This window comes from Scyliorhinus canicula, chromosome 16, assembly GCF_902713615.1.
Source record: "Scyliorhinus canicula chromosome 16, sScyCan1.1, whole genome shotgun sequence".
In the NCBI taxonomy this organism is placed as follows: domain Eukaryota; kingdom Metazoa; phylum Chordata; class Chondrichthyes; order Carcharhiniformes; family Scyliorhinidae; genus Scyliorhinus; species Scyliorhinus canicula.
The window spans coordinates 40,185,130-40,210,879 of record NC_052161.1 but is presented as its reverse complement, the minus strand read 5'-3'; the positions used below and the strand labels follow the sequence as shown (position 1 = coordinate 40,210,879).

At 46.1% G+C, this 25,750-nt stretch overlaps 2 protein-coding genes across 3 annotated transcripts in view; one reads left to right on the top strand and one right to left on the bottom strand.

The window, feature by feature from the left end:
- Positions 1–25,750, top strand: part of LOC119979445 (inhibitory synaptic factor 2A) — a 404,538-nt gene that overhangs the window by 294,093 nt on the left and 84,695 nt on the right. The window lies entirely within an intron of this gene.
- The window catches only part of dock1 (dedicator of cytokinesis 1), a 763,650-nt gene that overhangs the window by 700,406 nt on the left and 37,494 nt on the right, over positions 1–25,750 (bottom strand). Inside the window, 2 exon segments of the mRNA XM_038821673.1 lie at positions 2,953–2,993; positions 23,279–23,362. Coding sequence (XP_038677601.1) covers positions 2,953–2,993; positions 23,279–23,362 — 125 coding nt within the window.

Genomic DNA, 25,750 nt, shown 5'->3' with positions numbered 1-25,750 from the left:
TACAATTTGAGGTCCTTCACCTGGCTCACATGTCAGTGGCCCGGATGAGCAGATTCTTTGAGGTGGAAGGCAGGTGTACCAAATGTGTGGGAGGAACAGCGAACCATGTCCACATGTTCTGGGCATGTCCAAAGATTAGGGGATTTTGGCAGGGGTTTGCAGATGTCATGTCCACAGTGTTAAAAACAAGGGTGGCGCTGAGTCCAGGGGTGGCGATATTCAGGGTGTCGGAAGTCTCGGGAATCCAGGACGAGAAAGAGGCAGACGTTCTGGCCTTTGCTTCCCTGGTAGCCCGGAGACGGATAGCTTGGAGGGACTCAAAGCTCCCAAAGTCGGAGACCTGGCTATCGGACATGGCTAGCTTTCTCTGCATGGAGAAAATCAAGTTCGCCTAGAGAGGGTCACTGTTAGGGATTGCCCAGAGATGGCAACCGTTCGTCAACTTCTTCGCTGAAAATTAATCGTCAGCAGAAGGGGGAGGGGGGGTTAGTTTATCTTAGAGTAGGGGGTTAATAAAGGTGGGACCTGTAAGGGTGGGAGACGGCTTTTGCACAATGTTTATAGTTTCACGTACATTGTTTGTTGTGTTGTTATAATACCAAAAAAAACCTAAATAAAATGTTTATTAGAAAAAAAAGAAATAGTGCAACAAACCTAAGTGAACATTCTGCAGTTCACGGGCACATAAATGCTATATCGATCGCATCCAAGTAAATTGCCACAGAATCAGGTAAAAATGTTAGTTAGTGAAACTATCTAAAGTATTTGCACTAGCAGTCTTTCCTATTACACTCTTGTAGTAACAATCCCAAAAACTCTTGCTAGACCTTTCGATCAAGTTTGCAGACCAGAGTACTATGCAGGAAATTCCTATAGACTGCAATCTTGAAGCTTATTCCATGATTGATTATGGTGCAATCCTACTTTCTCCGGCTGAACCAAAGATCTCATTATCTGCACTGAAGCAAACATATGAATTATACCACTACCTACAGAAAGTGAAAACCGTAAGTTAAGAGCAGTCAGGAAGTCCTCCTTTCCTCATATTCAGCAGTGTCTCCGAGATGTTCTTGGTTCTTCTTTTCATCTACCAAATTCATTCACGATTCAAGTGTGCAATGCAGAAAAAGAGTTATATTTTCAGTTCTTGGTCTTCTCTTTCTTGTGACTGCTTTAGAGTCCTGGGGGGACTCGGTCTTCAATAACTTTTCCATAATTGCTTTTTATTGACTTTACATTCTGGTCATCCTAAGAGTCACGAGCCAGTTGGCGTGAGAAACTGCTATCCCATTCTCTCAACGTGTTTTGCCTTCCAAGGCGGAGATAAGGGAACCCATATGTCCAACACATCATCCAAGAAATCAGAAAATACTGTTAGATAAAAGCAAATTACTGCGGATGCTGGAATCTGAAACCAAAGAGAAAATGCTGGAAAATCTCAGTAGGTCTGGCAGCATCTGTAAGGAGAGAAAAGAGCTTTGACAAATGGTCATCTGGACTCGAAACATTAGCTCTTTTCTCGCCTTACAGATGCTACCAGAACTGCTGAGATTTTCCAGCATTTTCTCTTTGAAAATACTGTTGGGATTGATGCCTTTGGCAAAAGTGACTTGGAGGGTTGAGGGCGTTGGTAGGAGTTGGATCGAAATTGTAAACGTACATGAGGTTAACAGATGGTGGAAATGTAAATAGTTTAACAAAATAATTTAACAGTTTGAAATTATACTTGAGAGGAGATAGAGAGTTGCGGGTTAATGGATATCTTAATTAGTTAATGTTAATAATGATAATGTAGGCATGGCATCAGGGTCAGTATACCAAGAGATTCAAAAGGAGCAAGACACAGAGCACGCTGTGTCCAGAGAACACTGTGAGGCCTTACTGTGAGGCCTTGGATATAAATAGTGTAAATAAATTGGTTTAAGAAAAACCTAATACAGACTATGCCCAAGTCACTTGGAGTAAGAGAAACATCATCCAGCTGTAAAACAACACAAGAGCAACACGTCTAAAATAGGATCCCGATATAATTTAAAAGGTCTACTTTGTGATGTCTTTGTGATAGATGCTCTGCTCAGTAAAATCAGGCGATCCAAAAGAAGCTATAAAAAGTTTATTGTTGTCAGGAACAGTAATAGCCTTCAAAATACTGAGGGTCACCCTGTTCGCTACTTCCCCAGGACCTGCCTTTTTGCCAGCAGAAGTTACCTTCAGACTGTCCAATAAAGTCGCCATAGTCCCAGATCACCATAGGCTGCTTTTTCCCTTTGAGGGCGGAGAGCTGACTGGTGGTGATTTAACCTGAGGATCACCACACCTCAGGTGAGGGGCAAGGTTTACTGCACCACTAAATTGCAATAGAACACCTGTTGGGGCATGCAGCACACTAACACCTCTGCCCCAGGTTTAGTCCACAAAATTAACCAAACTGGCCTCTGACTGGACAAATCAGGCAGCCAGCCCAATAGTTCAATTAATCTCTATTCAATCTTTTTATAATTAGGGTCAGTGGTTTATGGTGATTACATCAATTTATATTCGGGCATAACATTTTAATGGATTGACTTACACAATATCAAACATTGTTTTGCAAGAGCCATCTTGACCAGGAAAACAGTCTTCAAAACTAAATTGGAAACATTGCAATGAACAAGTGGCACATCTATAGACAAGACTCCTTAGGGGATGGTGGAAGCAATCAGTACTCATTCAAATGCAAATTTGATACATTTTGTTCTGAAAACAGCATCCTAGAATACAGTACGGGTAATTTGAGACATGGCATATGGTAAGTATACCCCTTGGCAGAAACATGTGACCAGATGGATCCTGGTGTTACGTCTCTCAACGTCTTGGTTACTGTGCACTCATTCGATAATTCTCACCATGTCCAAAGAAACGGCTATGTAAATTTCATAACATACAAATTTATATAAACTTTAAATTGCTCACCTTTTTGGCTTTGCGCCGGTGTGTAGATCCTCTATACCAACCTAAAAAGAAAAATAGTTTTAAATACAGTTGATAACATGATTACTACATTTTCATATTAAGTCATTATGCAGTACATCTGAATTTAGCTCAAGATCATGCTAGAATGGATAAGATTAACAGAATAGACAAAATAAAACAGTCAAAATAAAATTACAAAAAACAGGGAAATTCGCCATTGCTGCTTCTGTGAATGGGGAGGAGTTATAGAATTACATTAACGTGTTTCAGCGCGGTTCTGAATCATTTAGGACTGAGATGAGGAGAAACTTCTTGTCAAAGGATTCTAAATTTTTGAAATTCTCTATGGACCTTTGGTCACTCAGGGAGCAGAATGTTACAGCCCCCCTCAGTAGGTTTACCAGCAGAGTTAGAACACCCTCCCACCACTGTCTACAATTTTATAGGTGGGACAGTAACCAGCCGGATTAGATTTCTCCTGCAATTTGTGGACAGAACATACCTGAACAGTCTTCCACTTTTTCAGCTAGATGGGTGTTGTAGCTGTACCGGAACAGCTTTGCCGGTGTAGCTATTTCTCGAGTACAACTCTTCTGGACTTCAGCCAGGATGCTGTTTGCCACAGCATTCAGCCATTTCTTGGCATCACATGGGTGTGGATCGAATTGGTAAAAGACTTTTGAGTTTTGTGCTACTGCAGACCTCAGAAACAGGGAGATCAAGAATGATTGGCACTACTGAGCAAAGATGATAGCAACTCAGGGGTGGTGATGGAGGAGTCTAGGACATTGGCTGATGATCTGCTTGTCCAAATCTATTGAACACTTCTCCCAATTTTCGCTCATGTCCCAGAAGTTTTTGGATGAGGCCTTTGGAGAGTTGACTGGACTAGATTTGCCTTTGTCACGTCCAGCACCTAGGTCAGTGTGTTTTCTCTACTGCTTTGATGCAACTGAGTAGTTTGCTAGGCCATTCGGAGAGCAGTTAAAAGTCACCCACATTCCTGTGAATTTGGACTCACATGGAGGCCAGACTGGGTAAGAAAGGCAGATGTTTCCGAAAGGACATGCGTGAAGCAGGCAGATTTCATAACTTCTTTTTTTAAACTGTAGTTTCACAGTCACCATTGTAAGCTTTTTAGTCCAGACTTTTAGTTAAAAGAATTTGATTACTCACTTGCAAATCATTACACCAATTATATAACCACTATACTGTACCAGGGTTACCTATGTCAATAAAATGTAGAAGATAGTTAAGAGCAGTGTCACCCTAATTCCCACTCCTTGGCCATGATGCATACACAAATGCAATGGTGTAAGGGTAGTGAGCAGATGGAAAACAAGTCAGTCTGTACTTCCAATCTGTACATAGAAACAGGAGTAAGTCATTCATCCCCTTGAGCGTCCTCCATAATTTAGTGAGATCATAGCTGATTTGTGGACTAACGCCATATACTTGCATTTGACCAATATCCATGAATACCCTTGTTGAAAACAAATTATCTATCTCAGATTTAAATTTAACAAATAATCTAGCATCAATTAGAGTTCCAACTGTCTATCGCCCTTTGTGCGAAGAAGTGCTTCTTTACATCTTTCCTGAATGGTCTGCCCATAGTCTGCATTATAGACTATGCTCCCGAGTTCTAGAATCTCCAACCAGTGGAACAGTTTATCCAAGTCTACCCTATTTTTTATGTTAATATCAATTATCAATCAGATCACCCCTTAACCTTCTAAATTCTAGAGAAAATAGGCCTGATTTGTAATCTCTCCTCATAAATTAACCTCTGAAGTCCAGATATCATTCTTGTAACCTATGGTGCACTCCCTCCAAGGCAAAATAACTTGCCCACTGTGTGGTGCCCAGATCTGCTCTCAGTACTCCAAGTGGGGTCTAACCAGGGTTTTGTCGATCTGCAGGATAACTTGTGCATCATTATCTTTTAGTCCTCGAGACATAAATGGCAACATTCCATTAGCCTTCTTGATTATGTTCTGCACTTGTAGATTGAGACTAATGCTATCCTGAACGATTGATTCAAAGTGTGCTTGTTGAGGGCTGGGATAAGAGTCAGTTTTTTTATAGTTATTCATGTGGAATTGATTTTGACTGATCAGGAATGGTTGGCCTGATGAGTTAAATACTTGATGTACTTTGCCTCTTTCCACAGGCATATTCTTTAATTTTGCTGCCCATAATGGTGTTTGCAGATTTTCCAGCAATGCAGTCAAAATAATTTGGAGGAGGGGTGATAAATTCACCGCATTTATAATAAATGGATTTGATCTACCTCTCCCCTGCTGACCGGTTTGAAGGAGGGAGTTGTTAAATCCAGCGGGCAGTCTGTTGATTCATCCCTGCCCCCACCGTGATTTCCAACAGCATGGGTAGCATCAGGCATCAGTGGCAGTTAATGGCCAACTGCTGATGGTGGTCCTGAACCCACAACAAACGATTCGAGCTGCTGCCTGCCAGCGCCCATCCCCCAACTTCTCACACCCCAATCTCCCATTCCACTTGTCAGGACCTACCTGCTCAGCAGCAAGCGATAGACCCGTACGCATCCTCAAATCCTCTGTTCCAAAGTGGAGAGATGCCAGCCTCTGATTGCTCTGAGGTGGAATTATCAGATCCAGAAAGGCTTGTCCTGCATCCAGGCAATTAGTGGCTAAAATAGCTGCAGGGCAGCTGGTTTTCCCCTCAAAAGCTTCCCTTTGATTTTTTTAGCCAAAAAATCTAGCACTTGGTATAATTAAGCCCTGTGTGTACATTTCTGTTTTTTTTTAAGTTAGAAAACTGGGAAATCTGGAGTAGAGTTTAAAATTGTAAAGTAAGCACTTCAATTCAACTTCTTTGGGCCCCATCGATTCAAAAAAGATCAAATAATCTTCTTGGCCCCTCTCTTTCCCTCACCCCGAAATGCTTTTTTTTTTAAAAAGCCGCACTCCTACAGTATCTATTTTTAAGCAAATCTAATCTCAAAAAGGTATGTCTCCTAATTTTGACACTGAAGAGAACTTAATTTCAGTTCAGATTTTTGCCGATTTTTATACACTGCCAAATTTTAATGCATCGTTTGTGTCCCAATTGGGGCAAGGCCACTCAACTATTAGCAGTGATGGAAGGTTGTCGGCAGTGCCATCAAGTGGAACTCACTCATAGGACACAGGATCAGCAGTAGGCCATTCAGCCTAAAAAGCCTTCTCTGCCATTCAAAACAAGCATGGCTGATCATTCACTTAGCTGTCTTTTTTCCACACCAACTCCACATCCCTTTATGTCATTGGTATTTAAAAATCTATCAATCTCTGCTTTAAACATACGCAATGACTGAATTTCCACAGCCTTCTGGGACACAGAATTTCAAAGATTCACGACCCTCAGAGTAAAAAGATTTCTCCTCATCTCGGTCCTAAGCGGTTTTCCCCTTAATTCAAAATTCTGTCCCCTGGTTCTAGACTCCACAACCAGGGGAGCTAACTTCTCTGCATCTACCCAATCTATTCCTTCTAAGTATTTTGCATGTTTCAATGAAATCTCCTCTCATTCTTCAACCCTTCAGAGAATACAGGCCCAGTTTCCCCAATCTCTCTTCATAGGACAGTTTTACCATCATGGGAACAGGTCTGGTGAATTGTCGTTGCGCTCCCTCTATGACTACAATATCCTTCCGAAGGTAATGGGACCAAAATGGCATCCGAGTATGGGCTAACCAATTGAACGGAGATTTAACTCGTCCTGTACTTAAACCCTCTTGCAATAAAGGCTGATACACAATTAGCCTTCCTAATTGCTCACTACACCTACGTTAGATTTCAGTAACTTATTAAGGAGTACACACGGGTCACTTTGAACATCTACATTTCTAATCTCTTATCATTCAAGAAATACTCTACACATCTGATCCTCCTACCAACGTGAATAACCTCACATTTTTCCACATTCTTTTCCATCTGCAAGTTCTTGCCATTCACTAAATCTGTCCAGATCCTCTTAAAGCTGCTTCATATCTCCCACACATCACACATTCCCAGCAAGTTTTGTGTTATCCGCGAACTTCGAAACATTACATTTGCCATGAACAGCTGAGACCCACGTACTGATCTCGCATTACCCCACTAGTCAACACCTAGTAATGCAAGAATTACCCGTTTAAAGCTGCTCTGTTTTCTGACCATTAACCAATCCTTACATTGCCTCCTATCCAACATGCTTTAATTTTGCTAACCAATCTCCTGGAAGGGGAGTGGGGATTTTTACTAAAAGCCTGCTGAAAAGAGCTGCACAATGCCGCAGTGATGAGCACTGCTGCCTCACGACACAAAAGACCCGGGTTCGATCCTGGCCCACAACCCAAAGATGTGCAGGGTAGGTGAATTGGCCACACAAAATTGCCCCTTGTTTGGAAAAACAACAATTGGGCATTTTAAATTTATTCTAAAAAAAGCCTTCCAAAAAATCCAAGTACACCAAATCCCCTTTATTAATTCGGTTAGTAACATCTTCAAAAAATTTCAACAGGTTCATTCAACAAGATTTCCCATTCATAAATCCATGCTGACTATGTGTAGTCAGATCATTATTATTTGAATATCCATTTATCACATTTTTTCACAAAAGGAGGAGGCAGTGGGATAGTGACATTGTCACTGGACTAGTAATCCAGTGTTCAGGAGACCTGGATTTGAATTCCCACCAGAACAGATGGTGGAATTTGAATTTGGTAAACAAAATCTGATATTAAATGTCTAACAATGACCATGAAATAAGTCTCAAGGCATCACAAGCTAGCTGGAAATGAGAAGAACAACAAGAGGAAAAAAAACATATTTGATCGCAGATGCATTGGTCCATGACAGAGCAATCACCACAAAGTCCTTGGAGATACCCTCCATCGTGTTGCACTACCACCGTGCCTAAACAGATTTTGAATAAATTTACCAATGATAGACTGGGCAACCAGGAGGTGCTGGTGGCCATTAGCAGCAACAGAATTGGCCATGCTAAATAGCCCTCAGTGTCCAAAAAGGTTAGGTGGGTACTGGGTTATGGGGATAGGGTGGAGGGTGCTCTTTCCAAGGGCCGGTGCAGACTCGATGGGCCAAATGGCCTCCTTCTGCAATGTAAATTCTATGATCTATACCTAATCAGCAACTTTCCACCTCCCATCTATGTTGTCAGACGTATTCTGGAATATATTGACCACTTCCCATACTTAGATAGCCACCTTTCTGAAAAGGTTCTCATTATCTAGGAGATCACACACCAGATCAGCTGCATCAGCTCAACCTTCCACAAACTGAGACAGGAGATGTCTGAAAGCAAAGACCTCTGCAAGTCAACAGAAGTCCAAGTGAACAGTGCAGTTGTTGTCACCTTGCTCCTGTGCTGTGGTATGACTTGGACTGTGCATCAGTGACACCTAAACGCAATAAGTACATAAATTCACAGACTCACAAAATTGTTACGCTGCACAAGGAGGACATTTGGCCCATTGTCTCATCATTGGCTCTCCAAACGAGCATCATAACATAATGTCGTTCCCCTCCCTGTCTTTTCCCCTTACCCATGCACATTGTTTCCACTCAAGTAATCATCTAATGCTGTTGGGAAACAGAGGTAGTTGCAAGTAATCTGTATTTGTATTTTTATCAGAAATAAGGTGAAGCTTTAAAATGAGTTTATTTTGTGCTTCAGTCTCAGAACTGGTTAAAACTTTAGTCAGATTCATGTTAAATGGGGCTTGCATGCCTGTGGGTTTGGGTTTCATTTCAAACAGTATCTGTATTGTGATCAAGGAGTTTACAATGTGAAAACAAACAAATGTAAAAGAAATGCTAGGCAGTTGCTTAGGAACCAGGGGCTACCTTTAGGTTAGAAAGAATTTAAGAGTTTAGTTTAAACTGGACCCAATCGCAGTTGGAACCAGGCAGCTGGAGAGGAAGCAGCTCTCAGACACTGACAGAAGAACCAGGACAATGAAGTAAGGGGAAGAAAGCAAGTCTCAGAAGCTGGAACAGGTAGTTCTAGAAAGCAGGGAATGAAAGGAGAAGGCTGAAGTCAAAGGGACAAAGGAACTGGAAATTGAACAGGGGACTGTTCATTGAAGTTAAAGAAAGGGGCAGAAGGAGGCTCCCAGTTAACAACAGAGCAGAAAGGTGTGAAGTTTTCTAGCGAGAAGGCAGATATCTGAAGTAATCCTAAAGTTGGTGATACCTCAATAGATCCTGTGAAGCTGTAGTGCTGTGTTGATGTGGCTGGGTACCTGAGAGAATGTATGGAATCTTGAATGCATGGCAATTCAAGTCAGAGGAATACTTAAAACGGAGATTGAAATCCTGTGAGTAGATCAGCGCTGAATGCATCTAAAAGAAAACATTGTTTGAGAGATTCCAAGGTGTACCTTTTCGAGAGAGGAGTTTGGAAACACTCGTGTGGAAGCCTCCATCGCATCCTCCAGATTGAATGGGAGGACCCTAACGTCTACCAACTACTAAGAGGAAGGCACATGCACATGGGAACACCACCTGCAAGTTTTCTCCAAGTCACACCATCCTGACATGGATATATATTGCCATTCCTCCATTGTTACAATGTACAAATCCATAACAACAATTTGTATGAGTGCTTTCACCACTATCTTTTCAAGTGCAAATTAAGGGCGGACAAAAATAGCTGGCTTTTCCAGGACACAGATACCCGATAAATAAATAGTTTTTGCAGTCTATTCGGAAATGAATTAAAGTAACACTAGTCGAATAAACAAACAGCTAGCTTGCCCATTTCTTTCTCGCAAATACTTCTTACTTTAAGCTGGAACATTAAGTTATTGAACAAAGGATGTGAACAGGATAGTGATTAATTGAATTGACCTTTAAGGTACAAGGAACACACCCAACAGTAACACTGATCTATTGTGCAGAAGCTGCAGGTTTGAATTCAAGTATAGTACAGTAACTCCAGCCTTCATCCTCAGAGCATATAGAGCTGTAAATTGTACAACATGCCATTTTAACTATCCAGATGGAGGTGGAAAGAGATAGTAAACTGATCATTGTCAACAAGGTTTACGGATTCGACTTCCGGGCGGCGAGCGAGGAGGTCGCAGGGAGAGGGGCTCCCGCAAGCGCCAGACAAGGAACCCCCCCGACAGGCCGGACGGCGGAGGAGGAGAAGCGGCAGCGGAGGAGGAGCGAGCGGAGGAGGAGCGGCGGCGGAGAGGCGGCGGCGGAGAGGCGGAGGCGGCGGCGCAGAGGAGCAGTGGCGACAGGGGGGCCCAGCAGCGGCAGGTCCAACCCCTCTCCCTCCCCCCCCACGCGGGCCAGGAGCGGTGCGGCAGCGGCGGGCCCTCTTCTCTCTCCCCCCCCCCCCCCCCCCTGGGCCGGGAGCGGTGCGGCAGCGGCGGGCCCTCTTCTCTCTTCCCCCCCCCCCCCCCAGACGCGGGCCGGGAGCGGTGCGGCAGCGGCGGGCCCTCTTTCTCCCCCCCCCCCCCAACCAGCAGCGGGGACCCCCCCCCAACCAGCAGCGGGGACCCCCCCCCAACCAGCAGCGGGGACCCCCCCCAACCAGCAGCGGGGACCCCCCCCACAACCAGCAGCGGGGACCCCCCCCCCCCAACCAGCAGCGGGGACCCCCCCCCCCAACCAGCAGCGGGGACCCCCCCCCCCCAACCAGCAGCGGGGACCCCCCCCCAACCAGCAGCGGGGACCCCCCCCCAACCAGCAGCGGGGACCCCCCCCCCAACCAGCAGCGGGGACCCCCCCCAACCAGCAGCGGGGACCCCCCCCCAACCAGCAGCGGGGACCCCCCCCAACCAGCAGCGGGGACCCCCCCCCCAACCAGCAGCGGGGACCCCCCCCAACCAGCAGCGGGGACCCCCTCCCCAACCAGCAGCGGGGACCCCCCCCCCCCAACCAGCAGCGGGGACCCCCCCCCCCAACCAGCAGCGGGGACCCCCCCCCCAACCAGCAGCGGGGACCCCCCCCCAACCAGCAGTGGGGACCCCCCCCCCAACCAGCAGTGGGGACCCCCCCCCCAACCAGCAGCGGGGACCCCCCCCCCCCCCCAACCAGCAGCGGGGACCCCCCCCCCCCAACCAGCAGCGGGGACCCCCCCCCCCCCAACCAGCAGCGGGGACCCCCCCCCCAACCAGCAGCGGGGACACCCCCCCCCCCCTACCGGCAGCGACCACCGGCCCACTCGCCCCTCCCCCCCCCCAACTGCAGTGACCACCACGTGGCAAGGACAAAGGGACTCTCTCTCTCTCCTGGGTGAGTGGGGAGAGAAAACAAAAGAAAAAAGAGACTTATATTTCTGTTCTTTTTTTAAAAAAAACCAAAAGAAAACTGGTAAAGAGAAAAGGGGTAAAATAAAGGGGTAAAGGAAAGCAGGGGGGAAATAAATTTTTATTTAAAAAAAAAAAATATATATATATATATAATAATAAATAAAATAAAAATAGGGTGCGGAAAAGGGGGAAAAGAAGAACAAGGAGAGAAGAAAAGATGAAGGGGAAGGGGGAGAAAAAAATGCCAGAAGGGAGCCAAGAGAAAGGGGGCACCGGAAGTAGACGGGGCAAAGGGCAAACCAGCTTGGGCGAACGAGTCAACACGCGAAGCAGCGGGAAGGATGTATCGCCGCATCCAAAAGAGCTGGACGGGCGGGCAACCTCTCCCCTGGGGTTAGAGGGGGGCGTGAATTGGAAGGAAGCCTTTGCCGAGGTGGTGAGGGAGCAGCTGCAGGCAATCAAGGCAGAGTTAAAAGCAGACGCAGAGGCCGCAGCACAGGCAGCAGTGACCAGGGCCATGTCAGGGGTGCAGCAGGCTCTGACCTGGAGGAGAAAGTGGATGCCCAAGGGAAGATACTGGAAGCCCAGGGGGCAACCATTAAAGAGCTGGAGAAGGCAGCGACTGACGTGAGCGACCGGGTCATGTCCCTGGAGAGGGAAATGGCGAAACTGAGTGCAACACAGGGGAGCCTGAAGGGCAGGGTAGACGACCAGGAGAACAGCTCGAGAAGGCAAAATATTAGGATAGTGGGCCTGCCAGAGGGGATCGAGGGTAGAAATCCCACAACATTCGTGGCTGCGATGCTGGGCTCCTTAGTGGGGCGGGAAACTTTTCCCACCCCACCGGAAATGGACAGAGCTCATCGGTCACTGCGCCCGAAGCCCAAGGAAGGGGAAAAACCGAGAACAGTTATAACCAAACTGCACCGGTACCGGGATAGGGAGACAATCCTGCGCTGGGCCAAGGAGAATAGAGCCTGCAAATGGAACGGGCACGCCATCCGAATCTACGAGGATCTTGGAGCGGACATAGCTAAGAGACGGGCGGAGTTCAACAGAGCGAAAGCAGCTCTCTACAAGAACAAAGTACGTTTTGGTATGCTGTACCCAGCAAAACTCTGGGTCACATACCAAAACAAGGAATATTTCTTTACAGCCCCTGCCGAGGCGAATAGATTCGTCGAGGAGCACGGGCTGGAAAAACGCCATGGGAAGTAGGGACGAGGGGCCCATGGCAAGGAGAAACGTCATGCCGACGGGGGGGTGGGGAGGGGCGAGGCAAAGCCAGCCCCCTCCCCCCTGGCAGGAACACCCAGAACGAAAAACAACCCAATGCCCAAGGGCCCGCTCCAGGTGGGAGGCCAGGCCCCGGCACGAGGGAACGGGAGTACTGGAGAGGGGAGAGGAGAAGCGGGACAGCAACCTCCGAGAGGGGAGCCACCGTGCTAGCAGGAAAGCTAGCGACGGGGGCGTGCAACAGAGCAGGGCCGCAGCGCACCCCCAACAGGGGGGAAGGCGCCAGGCAGGGGAGGGGGGGGATCACCCATCAAAGGTGGGAGAGCAAATGGGGACAGGAATGGGGGAGAGAGGGGCAATGGAGGGGTATACAGGGGAGGGGGGAAAAGGGATAGAACGGGGGGGGGGGGGGGGGGGGGGGGGGGGCACTCGGGGGGCGAGAGACCAGGGAGGGGAAATGCAGGGACGAAGGGACAAAAGAGGCCAGAAAGGGAATAGGGCCACAAAGTGCCACGGACAAGGGCTCGAAACAGGGAACCGCTGCAAGCACCCACCCAGTACGGTCTGTGGGTGAAGGGGCCCCCCGGAGTGCAGGGGACTACCCGCGTGGCGGACACACAGTGGACGGCCATGGCGGGTGTCCCCGGGACAAGGGGGAACCCCGGAGCGCAGGGACCCGACCGCATGGGGAGAGCAGTGATAGTGGACATCCTGGACGGCCCCCTAACAAAGGGAAACCCCAGAGGGCAGGGGCGCGTCCACCGGACAAATATGGTTAACCCCACAGGAGCAAGGGGGCAGAAGCAATAGTCACCTGGAACGTAAGGGGACTTAACGGCCCAGTGAAGAGATCTAGAGTCCTCACCCACCTTAGAAACATGAGGGCCGACATAGTCTTCCTCCAAGAGACGCACCTGAGGGAGCAGGACCAACTGCGGGTAAGAAAGGGCTGGGTGGGACAAACCTATCATTCCTGTTATGGGGCAAGGGCCAGGGGGGTGGCGATCCTGATTGGCAAGAGGACAATGTTTAGGGCGACAAAGACGGTTACGGACCCAGGGGGACGGTATGTCATGGTCAGCGGGGCCCTGGATGGGGCGCCGGTAGTTCTAGTTAACGTGTACGCGCCCAACTGGGACGACACGAGCTTCATCCAAAAGACCATGGCAGAAATCCCGGACATAGCGACGCACCGACTAATCATGGGGGGGGGACTTCAACTGTGTACAGGACCCAAAGACGGACAGATCAAACCCCAGAACGGGGAAAACCTCAAACATGGCAAGGGAACTCAGTCACTATATGGAGCAGATGGGAGCAGTGGACCCCTGGAGATTCGCCCACCCGGGGGAGAAAGAATTCTCTTTCTTCTCCCCAGTACACAATGTGTACACCAGAATTGACTTCTTTGTGGTGGGGAAAACGGTGCTTCCAGGGATAGACAAGGTGGAATATTCCGCAATTGTGATATCAGACCACGCCCCACACTACATGGACGTGCGGCTGGAGACGGGAAGGGCCTAGCGCCCCACATGGAGGCTGGACGGTGCCTTACTAGCTGACAAGGCCTTCAGCGAAAGGATAGCGCAGGCCATAGCGGAATACACAGAGAACAACCAAAACGGGGAGGTCTCATCCTCCACGTTCTGGGAAGCGCTTAAGGCCGTACTAAGAGGGGAAATCATTGCCTACAAAGCGCAAAGAGATAGGGAGGAAAGGGTGGCTAGGCAGAAGCTGGTCGACTCCATACTGGAGGTAGACCGTAAATACTCCGAGGCCCCGACCGTAGAGCTCCTGGCGGAGAGAAAAGAATTACAAAGGAACTTTGACCTGCTCTCCACCAGGAAAGCAGTACACCAACTCCGCCAGGCACGCGGGGCCCTGTACGAACACGGAGACAAAGCCAGCCGCCTGTTGGCACACCAGCTGAGAAAGCAGGCAGCCAGCAGGGAAATTGCGCAAATCAGAGGTACCAGAGGCACGTGGGAAACAGAACCAGAGAGGATTAACGAAACCTTCAAGGCCTTCTACCAAGAGCTATACACCTCGGAGCCCCCAACGGGGAAGGCTGGGATGAACCGGTTTCTTGATGGACTGGACATACCAGTCGTGGGAGAGGGCAGAAAACGGGATCTGGAAGCACCACTAGCACTGGGAGAGATCATGGAGAGCATTAGCTCCATGCAGACGGGGAAGGGGCCGGGACCGGACGGATTCCCGGCGGACTTCTACAAAAAATTTGCGACAGCGCTGGCCCCGCACCTGCGGGAGATGTTCACAGACTCGCTAGCTAGGGGCACACTGCCACCCACGTTAGCACAGGCCTCAATCTCGCTGATACCTAAGAAAGACAAAGACCCAACGGAATGTGGGTCATACAGACCCATATCTCTGCTGAACGCAGACGCCAAAATACTGGCCAAAATCCTAGCCAAAAGGCTAGAAGACTGTGTACCTGAGGTGGTCACAGAGGACCAGACGGGCTTCGTCAAAGGTAGACAGCTTACCGCGAACATCAGGCGCCTGCTGAACGTGATAATGACCCCCTCCGGGGAGAGAACACAAGAGGTGATCATCTCCCTGGACGCAGAAAAGGCCTTCGACAGAGTCGAATGGAAATACCTCATAGAGGTACTGGAGCGGTTCGGGCTTGGAACAGGGTTCACCGCTTGGGTAAAGCTCCTATACAACGCTCCCATGGCGAGTGTACGGACCAACAATACCAACTCCCAATACTTCCAGCTGCACAGGGGCACCAGACAAGGATGCCCACTGTCCCCGCTGCTGTTCGCACTAGCAATCGAACCGCTAGCAATCGCGCTCAGGGCAGCAAAAAATTGGAGGGGGATCCGAAGGGGAGGTAGAGAGCACAGAGTCTCACTCTATGCGGATGATCTGCTCCTCTATATCTCGGACCCACAAAGCAGCATGGACGGAATCATAGCGCTCCTGAAAGAGTTTGGAGCCTTCTCGGGCTACAAACTCAACATGAGCAAAAGTGAGATCTTCCCAGTACACCCGCAAGGGGGGGGGGGAGCACTAAAGGGCCTGCCGTTCAAACAAGCCCGAAATAAATTCCGCTACCTGGGGATCCAAATAGCCCATGACTGGAAAGGGATCCACAAATGGAACCTCACCAGCCTGACGGAGGAAGTTAAAAAGGACCTGCAAAGATGGAACACACTCCCGCTCTCCCTCGCGGGGAGAGTCCAGACGATCAAAATGAACGTACTGCCCAGGTTCCTTTTCCTGTTTAGATCCATTCCGATCTACATCCCCAAGGCCTTTTTCAAAGCGCTGGACAAACATATCATGGCGTTCGTATGGGGGGGTAAAAATGCTAGGATCCCAAAGAAGGTCATACAAAAAACAAAATCCAGGGGGGGCTAGCCCTCCCGAATCTACAATTCTACCACTGGGCGGCAACAGCCGAGCGAGTAAGGGGATGGATCCAGGAGCCGAGTGGGTGCGTGCGGAGGCGGCCTCCTGCATGGGAACCTCCCTCCGGGCCCTCGCCACGGCAGCACTCCCATCCCCACCCAAAAAACACTCCACCAGCCCAGTGGTGACAGCCACCCTCCAATCCTGGAACCAACTGCGGCAGCAATTTGGCCTGTACAAAATGTCGGACAAGGCTCCCATCTGCAACAACCATAGGTTCAAACCAGCACTGACCGACGCCACCTTCAAAAGGTGGAGGCAGGACGGGGGGACACTGACAGTCAGGGACCTATACACGGACGACAGGATCGCAACACTGGACGAACTGACAGAGAAATTTCAGCTAGCTGGGGGGAACGAGCTACGGTACCTGCAGCTCAAAAACTTCCTACGAAAGGAGACAAGGACGTACCCACAACCGCCACGACAGACACTATTGGAAGACCTACTGGACGCAAGTATCCTAGAGAAAGGGAACTGTAGTGACATGTATGACCGACTGGTAGACAGGGACGACACCGTACTGGACGCAACAAGAAGGAAATGGGAGGACGACCTGGGGATGGAGATAGGGTGGGGACTCTGGAGCGAAGCACTGCATAGGGTCAACTCCACCTCCATGTGCGCAAGGCTCAGCCTGACGCAACTAAAAGTGGTACGTAGAGCCCACTTAACGAGAAACCGTATGAGTAGGTTCTTCCCGGAGGTGGAGGACAAATGTGAGCGGTGCCAGAGAGGCCCGGCCAACCACGCCCACATGTTCTGGTCTTGCCCCAGACTTGTGGAGTACTGGACAGCCTTCTTCGAGGCTATGTCCAAAGTGGTGGGGGTGAGGGTGGAGCCATGCCCGATAGTGGCAGTCTTCGGGGTTTCAGACCAGCCAGATCTATTCCTGGGGAGGAGGGCGGACGCCCTTGCCTTTGCCTCCCTGATTGCCCGCCGTAGAATCCTGTTTGGCTGGCGGTCAGCAGCACCACCCAGAGCTGCAGACTGGCTGTCCGACCTCTCGGAATCTCTCCAAATGGAGAAAATCAAATTTGCCATCCGAGGGTCGGACGACGGCTTCCACAGAACGTGGGAGCCATTCATGCAACTGTTCCGGGACCTGTTTGTGGCCAACGTACATGAGGAAGAATAGTCGGGTGGCCAAGAACCAGGGGAAAATGGGCGGGAATCGGGGGAAGGTAGCCGGGGGGGGGAGGGGGGGGGGGGGGGGGGGGGGGGGGGGCTACGGGCTCGGTATGGGGGTTTGATGGCAAGCCAAGGCCCAAAACCAAACTATAAATAAATGCCTATAAACATGTGCCTCGGCCATATTGGGGAATGTAAAATATGTATGCTGGCTAAAGGGGGCGGCCACAATTATTGTTATGAAGATGCTTACCTGTAAATATTCATGTAAAATTTTTGTGTTTTCCTTTTTTTTTTTCTCTCTCTCTAATAACTTGTAATTTGTCATATATAAATATGAAAACTCAATAAAAAAACATTTATAAAAAAACAAGGTTTACAGGAATATACCTTTGCCCCCTGTACGTCCCATGATTCTATTTAGATCATCCACAACAACGTTGCCCATATCTTAACTCACACCACCCCATTCACCCATCACCTGTGTTAAATAACGTATCTTCATTTCCAGACCACCGACAGATTGATTTTAAAATACTCATCCTAATTTACAAATTACTCCATGACATCACCTCTTCCTATTCCTCCAGACGCACAATCCTTCAAGAATCGTGCATTCCTCCAAAACTAGCCCTTTGTGCATCCCCTGCTTCCTTCATTTCATGCCTTCAGTCATCAAGGCCCCAAAGCTTTGGAGGTCCTTCCCTAAACGCTACTACATCTCTCCTTTCCTTTAGGACTCTCCTTAAAACTTAGCTATTTAACCAACATTTTGATCACTTGTTCTAATGTCTTCTTCTTTGTCCCGCTGTCAATGTTTGTCCGATTATGTTCCTGAGAAATGCCTCGGGATGTTTTACTACGTTGAAGATACAATATAAATAGAAGTCAATGTTATCGATTTGATTTTGATTTTATTGTCACATGTACCAAAGTATAGTGAAAAGTATTTTGCTGTGGCCAAGGGAATGTACACAGTACGTACATAGTAGACAAAAAGAATAATAAACAGAGTACATTGACAAATGGTACATCGACAGACAGTAATTGGTTACAGTGCAAAACAAGGGGCCAAACAAAGCAACTACATGAGCAAGAGCAGCATTGGGCGTAGTGAATAGCGTTCTTACAGGTAACAGATCAGTCCGAGCAGGAGTCGTTGAGGAGTCTTGTAGCTGTGGGGAAGAAGCTATTCCTACGCCTGGACATGTGGGTCTTCAGACTCTGTACCTTCTGCCTGATGAAGAGTCTGGAAGAAGGCAAAGCATGGGTGGAAGGAGTCTCTGATAATGCTTTCTGCCTTCCTGAGGCACCGGGAGGTGTATGCAGAATAAATGTGAGGGTGGCAAGCTTGTTTGATGCAGAGGGCTGAATTCACCACACTCTGAAGTTTCTTGCGATTTTGGACCAGGCAGTTGCCATACCAAGCTGTGATGCACCCGGTTAGGATGCTCTCGATGGCACATTTGTAGAAATTTGAGAGAGTCGAAGCAGACATGCCGAATTTCTTTAGCTTCTGTAGAAAGTAGAGACATTGTTGGGTTTTTTTGACTGTTGCACAACGTGAGTGGACCAGGATAGACTGTTGGTGATGGTGACCCCCAGGAACTTAAAGCTTGGATATATTGGTCTGGATTTTTCAGAGGTAATGACAGCAAGGCCGTCAGCATTTACCGTCATTAGTCCATTAAAACTGACAACAACTTCAGGAGTCCAAACATGTGCAGAATAAGTTCAGAAGTTGGTGTCTGTGTATCTCTGGAGGGTGCTTTTTTTTCAAAAAAGGCTTTCATGCGGTGTCAACATCATTGGCAAGGCCTGTACTTGTTGTTCATCCTTAATTGTCCTTCAGAAAGTGGTGGATAAGCACCTTCTTGAACCACTGCAGTACATCAGGTATTGGTATACAGGTATAACATTGCTGATAGGAAAGGTCCGTGGGCGGTATTGTCCGGTCACGCCCACACAGCGCCGGCGAATCCCGCCAGAGGTCAATTGACTTTTCCATTGTCCGTGTCTCAGCCGGGGTGATTTTGCGATGGGGGGGGTGAAAGAATCCAGCCCCATATCAATGTGGAAAATGATTAAGTTAATCTTGCAGTTGTTGAAACAACAAAATGGAACACGTTCATCCATTATCAGTCGCCTTAAATAGATGGTCCACTTTGCTCATTTACACTATTGTAGAGAATCTTCCAGAATATTGATATATTTAATTCTTTATCACTGTGCAATTTTATTGATTAATATGAATTTCATGTGTGAATTAATGTCACATTTCAAATATGATATGTACAATAAATTTACAATCCTGCTCAAAGAATTGTTAAGGTCTTTGGATATGTGATTTTATATTAAAAAAACATTTTAAATCTTTGTTTCTAATCTGAATTCACCTAAAATTAATTTTTTGAGAATGAACATTTATAATGATATCCATTTAGTCAGTGTGTAAATAAAACACTTTACCATGCCTTCTTTCAAAGGTAGAATCAGATTATACACAATTTACCTGGAGTTATTTATCTTCAATTTGTCAAGCTATAACTTGTTGCCAAATGGGCAAGATGCCACATAATCCTGATTCTAATGTTTGGATCTTGTTTGAAAGATTTTGTTTGGAAAACATTTGGTAAAAATATGCAATCCTGGTGCATGCTAAAATTGCAAAATTCAATTTGTGGAAAATCTTAGCTTGACCACATTTGATGATGTCTTTTTCATGTTTTGTTGACAGGCTGCTGACAGAAATTAATATGGCAATTAGTCAAATGATGTAGAGTTGCAAGCAAGCCCTTGGAATTTACCTAGAACCTTGATATTCCACTACTGAACAGTAATATATTCTAATGCATAAAATCACTTTATGTAATTGTGTATCTCCCACTTAATTGACAGCATTCATTATCTGCGCATAAAGTCTTTATTAGGATGGAATGATAAATAAGGGCCCTTCTGAAGCTTGTCCTTCTGGAACTCTTGACTTTCCTAGTCCAGTAAAATTCTCAACATCCCTTATGCCTTTAAATTGACCTATATCTAGCAAATGTGGACCCTGCAGGATTTTCCTCAAATCAAAAAAAAATGTGGCACCATTATCGAACTCAGGATGACTCACTTTGTTTAACAGTCAATGAAGTACTTCAGAAGTGTAATCACCACTGTAGGAAATGTAGTAACCAATTTGCACACATTAAGCTCCCTCAAACTTCAATGGAAGATAATGGAAATCTGAAATAGAATCCAGAGTGCAGAAGGAGGCCATTCGGCACATCAAGTCTATACCGACCCTTCGAAATTGCACCCGACCTAGACCGAACTAGCCCTATCCCCAGAACCCCACCTAACCTTTGCACACTTGGGTGCAATTTAGCATGGCCAATCCACCTAACCCGCACATCTTTAGACAATTGGAGGAAACTGGAGCACCCGGAGGAAACCCACGCAGACACGGGAAAAATGTACCAACTGCACACAGACAGTGACCCAAGGTCGGAATCAAACCCAGGTGCCTGGTGCTGTGATGCAGTATTGATAACCACTGTGCCACCCGAATAAAATAGTGCTGGAAATACTCAGATGACCAACAAGCATCCATGAGGGGAGAGACAGCAAACATCCATGAGGGGAGAAAGAGAGTTAACATTCGAGAACAATGACCTTAGTCAGAACTTGGGGGATAGATTAGAGGCATAAGAAGCTTTAAGCACGTACTGAGGTAGGGAGATGGTGGAAAAATGAGTTTCTGTTCCTCTCCTACACTTCCAATTAAACTCCAATCACAGCGAGGTCAGAATGGAAATGTAGTGGAGAATTAAAACAGGCCACTGGAAGCGCCTTTATTCTTGCGGACTATCAGGCCACTGTGCACCCCCCTCCCCCTCCCGGGGCAAGGACTCCACTAGATGACCTACCAGCCAGGTACTGCCGTGTGGGACCATGTACATTTCACGCCGGTGGGACTGGCCAGGAACTGATGGCCGCTCGGCCCGGCGGGGAGGTCGGAGAACCTTCAAACCTTGTTTGCCTTCAAACAACCACGCAATCTCAAACAAACCATTGTTTGCAGCAAACTACCCAGCCTTCAGAACAGCGACCACGATACCACACAACCATGCCATGGCAATCTCTGCAAGACGTGCCAGATCATCGACATGGATGTCACCATTACACGTAGAACACCACCACCAGGTATGCAGTACATACTCATCCGACTCGACCAATGTTGTCTACCTCATACACTGCAGGGAAGGATGTCCAGAAGGGTAGTACATTGGCGAGACCATGCAGACACTGCGAAAACGAATGAACGGAATAGCGAGACAATCACCTGGTAGGAATGTTCCCTTCCAGTCGGGGAAGACTTCAGCAGTCAAGGGCATTCAGCCTCTGATCTCCGGGTAAGCGTTCTCCACGGCGGCCTTCAAGACGCGCAACAACGCAGAATCGCTGAGCAGAAACTTATAGCCAAGTTCCGCACACATGAGTACGGCCTCAACCGGGACCTGGGATTCATGTCGCATTACATTCATCCCCCACCATCTGGCCTGGCCTTGCGAAATCCTACCAACTGTCCTGGCTTGAGACAATTCACACCTCTTTAACCTGGGGTTACCCCTATCTCTGGATTTGTAAAGATTTAATTACCTGCAAATGCTCGCATTCTAAGCATTGTCTGGCATCTTTGAATTTGTCTATATATATGTTTCTGGAATATACCTCTTCATTCACCTGAGCAAGGAGCAGTGCTCTGAAAGCTAGTGTTTGAAACAAACCTGTTGGACTTTAACCTGGTGTAAGATTTCTTACTGTGTTAATGGTGACTATGGGTGATTACTGATTCATTTTTGTTATTTGTTTATCTTAACATGCCAGCTGCTGTTTGGGGGTTTGGTGGAAGGATGGGATTGTTGTTGTTGATCTGGTGATTGGCATTGTATTTGTTACTGATTATTGTTTCTTGTTGGTGGGTGTAAATTTGGGAGAAAATGTGAAAAAGGAGAATTTGTGTCTCAATAAGAACTCACAAACGCAGTGTTTTCAGTAGGAAAAATTGATGGAAGTATTAAGTGAGAATTCATGCTGCCACATTGGCCGAATTTAGTAAATCAGAACTGATTGAGAATCAGAATTTTGAACATAACAGCTGATTTGCCATATTTTACTATATGGTCATATTATTCGTAAATCCTCTGTATACATAATAAATAGGTTAAAGATTATTTATCTCCGACACAGTCATCCAGTTCTTCACTAGATAGAAAACCAGATTAACTTGGATAAGATTTTAAAAAGCAACTTCCAAAGCTTCAAGCCAAAAGAGGTCTTTTAAAAAAAATAAAATATAAGCAATTTAGGGTTCCAAATGACTGGAAACATTACCCCATTCAATCCTGCAAAAAATTCAGTCCAGGTTTGTCAAAAAACTCATCCCTCTCTTTCAATTCCTAGTATGACTCGTCTGACCAAGGAGCCACGTACAAAATTATTCAATTAGTTGGATATGATTGAGAGACAACTAAGGTGAATGTTGTTTAAAATGACACAAACGGAGATGATCTAATGAGTCACTGAACTAAGACACAATCTTAGTATCTTGTCAAATGAGCTTTCAGCTACATGCATTCATTCATTCATTTCCAGGAGTTTCATGCAGGTGATAATGAATGAAAATGGATCTATTCCCAAGCATATTTCACATTCAGGGTAACAATATTCTCTCACAAATAAAGATTAACAGATGACATAGTCTTTCTTATTTTCTCTATCAGTCTCAAACTGGCAACACTGAAAGATGTCCTTACAAAATGCACAGGTATACAGACATGCAACTTTGTATGGATGCCAGCTGAAATTAAGATTTTTAAGGTACTATCAAAGCTACAAATTTTTTATTTTTTTTTTGTTTTTTTTTAAATTTAGAGTACCCAATTATTTTTTCCAATTAAGGGGCAATTTAGCGAGGCCAATCCACCTATCCTGCACATCTTTTGGGTTGTGGGGGTGAAACCCAAACAGACACGGGGAGAATGTGCAAACTCCACACGGACAGTGACCCAGGGCCGGGATTCGAACCCGGGTCCTCAGCGCCGTAGGCAGCAATGCTAACCATTGTGCCACCATGCTGCCCAAAGCTACAAATTTTAATCACAAAGAGAAACAGAAAGCAGATCATAATCTCCTTATTTTAAACATCCACATTAGAATTCACAAAACATTTGTACTTGCCTTCATAGGTTTCCAATATGTGCACTGTATCCCCAATCTGCAGAGGAAGGTCCACTTCCTCCCTGGAGTCATAATTGTATATTGCTGAAAAATAAACAAAATCATTGAAAGAAGAATATTTAAATTTATTTCAGTTTATAATACAAATATTACACAAATTTCTATCAAGGCTAAATTCTGTATAATAATTTTCTCTTAAAATATGGATGGTCCACAATGTAAAACCATCTTTAAAAAATGACAGCATTCTACATACCAACACAAAATATATCTAATGATGGTACACTTTTGGGTACTGATGAGTGGTGATGAGGGAAGCAAGGGAGTAGAAGAGAAACAGATTAAAGGACTCAAGGAGGAAGAACTAAAAAGAATGAAGAGGCAGCCTGGAGAAATGGGGGTGTAAATGGAGGATTTAACACATTGCTGAGCTCAGATCTCAGCAAAATGAAAGACGCCTCAATGATTGACTATTTCATTGCAATTCTCTAGTAATTTTATTGGAACATTCTTCAGTTTGGATAGGAAAACAAATCAACGCATTGCACTTCTATATTTTTTTTTAAAAAGTCAGCGAACAGATTTCTCATTCAGGGTTTCCCTTCAGTCTGGAAATAGAATATCTCAACAACCAACATTTGTCCTACTGCTCCTGCTCTCCCATTCTTTCAACTTATTTTTTTCTCTTTATTCTTCTGTATCTTTGAACAGAAGATATATCAGAGATTTTGAAGAGTAAGGTTCATAATTACTCTCTGCAGAAGAGAACCACAAGTCAAGGGAGCCTTGAATTAAGAATCATAACAGACTATAGAAGTCATAATAGATCAAAGCAATTTGGAATGATGCAAGTTACATTCTCTACTTATTTGTCATGAAAAAATATTACAGTGTCTGCTTAGCTTGATTGGCAGCATGTTCAGCACCAAGTCAGACGTTGTCAGTTTATAACCCATTCCAGGACCCAAGAATGGCCTAGACTGATAATCCATGCAATACTATGGACCGTACCTTGCTCAGAGTGGAAATCGGTATTGGATTGCCACTCCACGCCTAATTACTTTGTGGATTTTCTGTCATGCCTGTCTTGGCTGATCATTTGAGTCAGGATGGGTGACATCACAGGCAGCACAGCAGTTCTCAAAGCCCAAGAGTCAATTTGAAGAGCCCAGCCCCTTTTTTCGGCACCAGCGCCCATAAACCAGGTAAGTTAAATGTCCCATTGAAACTGACAGGCAAGGGATAAGTGGTGGGATGCGTAAATTGGAGTGAAGGAGTGGTGAAGTCAGATGGCATTCCCATGCCAGTGAGGGGTCTCCCCTTTTTTTCTGGGTAACTATTTGTACAACACAGCCAGAACTACCTGACGTTTGCTATTTAAAATCTCATTTTCAGATAGTTCCAGTGCAGGGCAATTGACCAGAAGGAACCTTGCACTTCTGGGGAAAAGCTGTACAACCCCTACCTGTGAAGTTCCAAGGGGATTCCCCAGCGCATCTCTTCTGGGGCACCCCCAAATCCGACACTGGGGAAGCTTGGACTTTACGGCCCTATTATGTGCCAGAGATGCTAACCTTCAGTGAAACCGTAATCAGTTTGCCTGTTACAGTTAAATCAAGCGTTTCCACAGCAATATCGACAGGTAGTTCCCAAGGCCCTGATCAACATTTCTCACTCAAGCACCAAAAACAAATTTTTGGGCATTCATCTCATTGTTATTTATCTGAAGTCACTATGTACAGATTCTCTAGAATATGCTATATTCCAGAGAAATGCAATGCAAGTCCTTTGACACCACATAGAAAATTTTATAACTATTGTACTTTTGAAACTTCAATCTTAGACCGCTTAATTTTCTTAATCATCAACAGATTTTCTCTCTCATGATAAATGTTCAACACCAGCTAACAGAAAGGATATGTATTCTTGAACACATTGTGTAAAGTTAAAACATTGAACAACAATAGGAAATTAAACTACAAAGTTTGATGAAATGAAAAAATGAAAATGTAAATCACTTATTGTCACGAGTAGGCTTCAAATGAAGTTACTGTGAAAAGCCCCTAGTCGCCACATTCCGGCGCCTGTTCGGGGAGGCTGTTACGGGAATTGAACCATGCTGCTGGCCTGCTTTCAAAGCCAGCGATTTAGCCCTGTACTAAACTGTGCAACTGAAATAATATTTGCCCACTACTGTTATAAATCTACAGCATTCATCTGCATTTCAGCTGCAATGCCATATTCCTGACTGTTCTACCATTTGAAGAAACCAACAGGATTGTTTTCCATTAAATTGTCTTCAAATAAAATCATGAAGATTTACATCATGAAACTAGCAATATTTGAAGAAAAGCTGGCCAGATGAATTTAATAAACCATTTTCTCAAAGGGAGTTTTCATGAGACATAAAGAAAATAAAAATCAGTAGTTCTTTGTATAAAAAGTTTTTTAAAAGTTCCTCATTTGTGATCT